Source organism: Balaenoptera musculus, chromosome 1 (assembly GCF_009873245.2).
Source record: "Balaenoptera musculus isolate JJ_BM4_2016_0621 chromosome 1, mBalMus1.pri.v3, whole genome shotgun sequence".
In the NCBI taxonomy this organism is placed as follows: Eukaryota; Metazoa; Chordata; class Mammalia; order Artiodactyla; family Balaenopteridae; genus Balaenoptera; species Balaenoptera musculus.
In genome coordinates this window covers 145,945,195-145,952,839 of record NC_045785.1, presented here as the reverse complement: position 1 = coordinate 145,952,839, position 7,645 = coordinate 145,945,195, and the positions used below count along the sequence as shown (strand labels likewise).

The following is a 7,645-nucleotide window of genomic DNA, read 5'->3' as shown; positions in this document are numbered from 1 at the left end:
CCCTCGCCGCGCTCCCGCCCTCTCTCCCCTCGGAGCCCGGGCGCTGCGGTAGCCTCGAACTCCCGGTGCAGTGCAGCAGCACCCGCCACGACCCCGTCCCTCCGCCCTCGCCCAATCCTCCGCCCTCGCCCCCCCCCCAGCTCCCCGCCCCCATCCGCTGCCATCTCCCGGAGTGCCCGGAGTTAATATCTTCCCATCCACCCGCCGCTTCTTTCCTCCCTTCAGCAATTTTCATATTTTATTAAGTGTCTCTTCCTTTTTTCTTTCTTTTTCTGCCCCCACGCCTTTCTCTTTTTTTCTGTTTTGACCTTGCTTTGCAGATGTTGGGATGAGAGTCGGAGCTGAATACCAAGCTCGGATCCCTGAATTTGATCCAGGTAGATCTGTTTGCTTAAGCAAAATCCTGTCTCCCCTTTTCTGGGATTGGTTTAGGGTGGAAGGGGTAGAGGGCGGGCGGGTGGGGTTGGGGTCCGGGTGTGCGGTTGGGAGGAGATGCGGGGCTGGGATGGGCAGGCATGTTTGGCGGGGAGGCTGTCACGCTTGGCAGGGCTGTGACACAGGGCGTGTGGGCAGATGTGTGCATTGCAAGGTTAACATGGTTCCTTTGGAGGCCACTTGCCCGCTAGTGGCATCACCTTTCTACCGCTTGAGCCCGGGGTGAACGGAGGAAGACGGCCCCTCGGCGGATTCAGGGGTCGGAGGCCGGGGGTGGAGCGGCTGCGGGGCCGAGAGCTGGAGGAGAGGGTGTGCGGGCTGTGTGTGGAAGAACCATGCAAATGTCAGTTGCCACACCACCGGCCCCCGGGAGCGGAGGCCCGCGCTCTGCCAGGGCGGTGATCCCCGGGCTGCTGTCACCGGCCGAAGCCGAGGGCGAGCCCTGCCCGACCCGCGCACACACGGGATTTTCTTTTTTCTTTCTTTTTGGCTAGGTGGTGTAGCTTTGGTGGCGACAGCTTTGCGGAGTGTAGGAGCCGCGGAGCGAATGGGATTGGGGGAAGAGGGTGGGGAGAAGCCAGAGGCACACCTCGCTCCAGAGCCAGCCCTGGGAAGTCAGACCACAGGACAGTGACTGCAGCTGCCAAGGAGACATTTTCTCCCCTAGCAGCCAGGTTCCAGCGTCCTCTGCCAACCCAGCTTGCGGGCTCCCTGTCTACTTTTCTCCAAACAGGCTCTCTGGCGGTCACGGGATTTCAGCCTGGACGGGGATTGGGCGAGAGTTCCGCATATGGAGGCGCCCTTGTTGGAGCCTCTCGGAGTGGAGCGTGTTTCCTTCTCCCCCCAGCCCACCACAGACCCTCTTCAGTTCAGGCTTTGGGCAGACTTCGAAGGGGCTTCCCCACCCCACACCCCCGCTTCTTGTACTTAGTTTTTGCCCATTGCCCGCTTATAGTAATGTTGTGTCTCTGTCAGACTCTTGAATTCTATATTAGATATTAATAGGGGTTACTTGTATTTCTTGGGGGGAAATAGCATGTTTATTTGATTATAGGGTCTCGATGGGTATTTTCATTCCTCTCCTGCCCATTACTGCAATGCAAAGTGATATTTACCAACCATTTAAAGATTTTTAGGGTTTAGACAGCTTTTCTTGTCCCAAGGGAGAGGGTAAAATAATGTGAGTTAAAAGGATTGTCAGTGCAGGCTATTTTTCAACAGGTAAAAACAATGATACAAAAGTGCTCACTAGATCAGAGTTGCCTTCTAAATGACATGGCTTTGATACATTTTATTCAAAAGCTGCCTTCTAAATGACATGGCTTTGATACATTTTATTCAAAAGCTATCACTGTGTGTGCTGGAGGGCTTCAAATAATTTTAAATGTTGTGAAACTAATTTTCTTTATTAATGTAGCTAGTAGGTGAATGGCACTTTCACATTACAGTGCTCTGCCTCAGGTTTTAGCTTGACATTTGGAAAGTGCTTGCTCTGGCTTAAGACAGACTGAATTAATCACTCATCTCTTATTTTTGTACCCTGAGCAAGTCACTGGCCCTCCCTAAACCTCAGTTTCTCTAGCTGTAAAATGGAAATAAAAATACTTCGGGGAATTCTTGCCAAGGTTGTGTGAGTGGGCAAATGGGAGTTACTCAGTGAAGATTAAATTTCATAATTGTGAAGAATGATTCTGCATACATTTATTCCTTTCTGATTTGGGGCTTTCATTGGTATACTGCTTTTTCTGGAATAAACTTATTTCCAAATTAGAACTCAGCAGCATAATAAGCATACCTATCTTTTTGCCCCATTAGATAGGTTTATATTTCATAGACAACTATACACAAGTTGATTAAGGATGTTGTATTTAAGACCCAGACTTCATGCTAGACCAAATTTATGCATGCCATGGCCTGATCACTGTAGCAACTTTTGGAAAAAATTTCAAGCAAGCAAATACTAGAACAAATTTCAAAGTTTGAAAAGTAATTCATTGAAAGTACAGAATACTTTTTATGTGGTTTCACATGGCCACTATTTGTATTATCCAATTTACATTATCATATTTTGTCTAAGTAGAATATTTGAGGGAAAAATCACAAATATTACAATTTTTAAAGTTATATTCTCAATAATTTACTCAGACTATAGTTGATACTTTTTATTAGAATAAGGACAAATATGATATTCTTTAAATTCATCTACAGGTATGCCTCAGAGATAATTGCAGGTTTAATTCTAGACCATTGCAATAAAGCAAATGTCACACTAAAGCAAGTTACACGAATTATAGTTTTCCCAGTGCATATAAAAGTGTTCAATAGCATTAGGTCTAAAAATGCAATGTACATACCTTAATTAAAAAGTACTTTATTGCTAAAAAATTCTAACCATTTACTGCAATAGTAACATCCAAGATTGCAGATCACCATAACAATGTAATAATAATGAAAAAGTTTGAAATATTGCAAGAATTACCAAAATGTGACACAGACATGAAATGAGCAAATGCTATTGGAAAAATGGTGCTGATAGACTTGATCGACATATCTGTGAAGCACAATAAAATGAGGTATGCCTGTATTCATTTTCTCCTTAATAATCTGCAGAATATTGAACCCAAGGACACAAGTAAAACCAGTTATCATTTAAACTTAGGTGGGCTTTTCTATAGTTGTTATAGGCAAATCTTGTCAAGCAAATGTAGATTATCAATTATTAGACACCTTTTACAAGGAAATTTTGAGCCTGTACGCCATTCAACATAGTACCACTGCTCTATCTTATTCTAAGTGTTGTGGTGGTGTGTGAAGTTTTTACCCCACATCAATCAATATCATTGGGTGAGAACTTAAACGTATTTCTTTGGAAGAGATAAAGAGGAAAAGATGTTTATTAATTAATGATAGAAATTGAGAAATGGTCAGCTCCTCTCCTTTTCCCTTCTTCGTACTCTTATCTTTAGTCTCATAAACCACTCAATCTATCTTCATGAAGATTGCCCACCCGTAGCCATCCAAGTCATTTGGAAGAAAAATTCCTGAGGTATCAAGATTATGATGATCAGAATGTAGGAAAACTAAAAGAGGATTTTTTTGTGGAGGATATTTTTATTGGAGGAGACGATAGAAATTAAGGACAGAAAGAATGAATTATTAATATGAGTATTTTAGAAAATATGAGAAGAACTGAGATTTAAATTGGAATTACTGAAGTTAGGAGATTAGGAACAGTTTATGTTAATTGATGGACCATTGCTAAGAATGCTGTTATAAAAATTTACTAAGTGGATTTTTGATTCTTTTTTAGGTGACTCTTTTCCTTTTGATTCTTTGCTAGGCCTCCCCAACTTTTATTTAGTGCCTACTGACTATGCTTACATCATGAGGAGCAGTTTTGTGTGGTGATTAAGAGTCTTACCTCTTATCTTATGCCTTTTAGCCACTATGGCGTAGTGACCTTGGATGAACTGGGTACCTGATATATCCAAGCCTTAGTTTTCTCATTTGTAAAAGGGAGATACTATTAACTATATGACAAGATTAAGTAAAAATTAATGTATATAAAGCAGTGGCATTCAAAATATTTTGCCTGCATACTTGTAGAAGAAATTTGAAAAAACAGATTCCCATATTTTTAAGTTGACATCTGTTATTTGTCACTGAGTTTATTAGCTGAAAAATGTAATCTCCAGTGTACTGAAAATGTTAACACTTTGAAATAAAGTTGTTATATACTTATTTGAAATGCATCCAATTAAATGTAAATACGATAGTAATGTGGTAGTATCTATTTTATAAAATATATGAACAGGCTCCTAACATTGTTCCTTTTGTTTTTGAAATCATTTCTGTGCATTTTCCTCACAGAATTTTGTAATACATTTTTGTGCTTGAAAGTGCATTATTGATCACCTATCCAATTTATCTACCATCATAGTATGTATTCTTGTGAACAAAAGGTTCTAAGTGTTAAATCTCTTCTGGCTTGAGTTATTATAATTAATGTGTAATTAATTAAAACTGTAATAGTCATGGTGCCTTGAGTAAAAGAGAGCTTTGCTGATGTTCATTTGACATCATAGAGGTTTTTAAATTTTAGGCAGTGTACTCTTGTAAGATTTGGGATGGGTGAGAGACCTGCCTTTTTTTTTTTTTTTTAAAGTGAGGGAAGGGTGTTTGTGAAGAAGGAAGTCAGAAGTAGAATAAGTGTACAGCTTAGACTGCAGGTGAGTTCTCAGGCAGATTGTCTTGGGGAAGAAAACACAGGGAAGTTTGAAGTTCTGAAAACTGATTCCCAGAAAACTTATTCATGCTTGTGTACCTCTTGGAATGTCTTTGTTTACCTCAGTTTGAAATTGGTGAATTAAGTATATTTAAAAAATATTTGTAGTGTCTTACTGATCTCAATATTTAAGTTCTTTATATAGAATATTTGTTCCACAATTTCCATCAAAATCCTTAGTTGGAATGTCTTAAAGGAAATCTTAAAAGAAATAGAAGATTTATATTTTTGTACTTACTTTGAAACTTGCTATTGGTATAGAAATCCTAATCAAAATTGTACTTTTGTTGTTGGTTTTCCCCAAATTGGTCTCATAAATGTATTTTACCAACTGCAGTTAAGGAGATCTAAAAGTTTTCAGAAGGCTTGAACTTTTGTTTCATTTAATACTTTAAAAAACTGATTGCTCAATAATTTTATTTTCATAACTGTTGAGCTACTATAGTCTTTTAAAATTGTGGTTGCTTGCTGTCTAAGTTTTGGTTTGTTTATTTTTGATCCATTCAGAAGCTAGGCTACTTCTAAGGCCTTGGTTATTTTGTTGCTGAGTCAAATTGGATTCTCGGTATTATTTCTGAATATCAGACGGTTTTGAGGTATAATCTTAAACACTGTTTTAGATAAAAGCAAAATAAAAATTGGGTTTATGTCCTTTAAATATTTTGGTTTACTTCAACTTTTATGATGGAAAGGGTAAAGCTTTACTGAATGCAAGTCATCCTGAGAGGTAAATTGTTTTTAATAATGCAAGTTACTTTCTCCTATTTTATAGGAGAGGAATCAGATCTGAGTTGTCAGTAAAACAAAAAAGTCATTTCAGCTATTCAGTTTCATTTTCAAAGGGTTGGTAAGAGAGGTCATCAGCCGTTTGAGTTAGAGCCCCATGAGATTTTATACATTTGTATTTTTATTTGATTGATAAGGTAAGAAGAAGCCTTTCCAGCGTACAGAAAGAAGGGAACTTAAAGAACTGTCTTCAGTAAGCATGTAGTAGTAATCATAAGTCTTAGATAGTGCTTACCACATGCCAGGTACTTTACATATATGAATTCACTTCATTTTTGAACAACTCTGTGAAGAAGGTGCTCTCATTATCCCTATTTTTTAAGATGGGTTAAACTGACGCACAGACAGATTAAGTAAATTTGCTCAAGGTGACAAAGCTAGGAAGTGGCAGAGCTGGGATGCAAACCTGGAGTCTGGCTCTGTAAGTGGTTACACTCTTAACCATTATGCTAAGATATCTCTCATTTCCTATAAACATCAGTCATCTTTTGGTCCTAGTGGGACACATATATGAATGAAAATGGTGGAGTCCAATTCAAGAGTCAGGGAAAGAACATTGTGAAATGCCTAATTAGGCATTCTCTATACTCCAGACATACACACCCATACACCCATATTAGAAGAGCTGTTAGTCCCCACAGTTTGGATGCCAGTTTGTGTCAGAAGATTGGGCCCTTAATTACAGTGCTAAGAATTTTTGAGGAAACTTAACTATTGTTCTTCATGGGCAAGAATACAAAAAAAACCAAAATAGTTTATATCTGTTTAAGAAGAGATATTTAATGAAAATATTTTAATTCAGACTTTCTGTAATACAAGAATCAGATGCAAGGAAATATGTCTAAATATTAAGCATGTATGCTATTAAGACTTGAGACTTAATGGAAGCCTTTTCTTTGTTGCATTCCATGTTCTGTTAAGTAGTATTTAAATTATCTTACTGTCACAATCCATAGTGAAAAAGAATCAGTCCCATATTAAAGGATTGACGTTTAGGATACTCACTAGAAACAGCAATAGATTTTATTAATTAAATAAAGGCTTCTGATCAACTTAGATGTCTGTTTTATTTCCACTGAGTGGTTTAGCTATTTTGCTTTTGTGTTTTTATTTTATGTGGTTAAAAATTAAATATATATCTTAATATTTTTTAAAGAATTTTTTTAAAGACAGCTTAAAATTTATTTTTATTGAATATAAATTTTAGATAATGTACTTCTAACTTGCATTTTCTTAAATTCTCAGCTCCTATTTTTATCCTCTCTTATTAAAGATAGTTATGACAAAATGCAATATGTTTTGCTTTTAGCTTTATTTTGTAATTATGCTTTTTCTAATACTTTTATAGTATTCTCTCAATTCTTTTTTCTCCGTACCTAATTTTTCCTTATAGTAAAACGTACATAACTTAACAATTTTAGCTTCATATTGCACTAACAGTGTGTCATTCTCTAACTAAAATTTGTTGATTGAATATACAGTAGTGATGTGTTATGATTCTCCAAAAATAAAGAACGGCTGAATGACATTAAATTATTGCTTGATAGATAAAGTCTCTAGTTGGGAGTATAATAGTAGTTACTTTTACCCCTGGAAATGAACGTTCTTTATTCTGAATATCTTATAACTTTATAAATGATTACAGTTTAGCCTTAGAATTGTATTAAGGTTTTCTGTAAGTAATTTTGGAATTCTAGTCATTAGTTGCTGGTGGCTATCAACAGCTCATAGTTTTAATTGACTTGAATGCACCTAAGAATTAGGAAGAAGCCAGAAAAGGACCATCGAGTATTTAAAGACAGAACCTACTGGCATGGACTTGGCTCTGGGATAGCTGTGTCAGGCCTTTCGTGCATTCTGTCTATTCTTAATTTACATGCAGTTTCAATAGAGCTTGATTTTTCTGACTTTTTAGATTATAACAGATTAGAAATAAATTAGAAACAGCAATAGTATGCTTCTAGATTAGAGGTAGACTCTCAGATTACATTAAGGAGAAATAGCATTATTAACTTTTCCATGGTTTGACTTTGTTATCCTCTTACACAGAGTACAAACTTTTATAAATATAAAAAGTAATAAATGAAATTAACTCTAAAAAGGAATAACTGGCAGACTCCTAGCAAGGAGAACAAGATT

At 37.4% G+C, this 7,645-nt stretch overlaps 1 protein-coding gene across 3 annotated transcripts in view; it reads left to right on the top strand.

Annotated features, from left to right (window-relative positions):
• The window catches only part of RCOR3 (REST corepressor 3), a 50,252-nt gene that overhangs the window by 479 nt on the left and 42,128 nt on the right, over window positions 1–7,645 (top strand). For all 3 annotated transcript variants that reach the window (XM_036844261.1, XM_036844252.1, XM_036844243.1), the window contains exon 2: window positions 321–377. In XM_036844261.1, coding sequence (XP_036700156.1) covers window positions 321–377 — 57 coding nt within the window. The remainder of the gene's footprint in view (window positions 1–320; window positions 378–7,645) is intronic.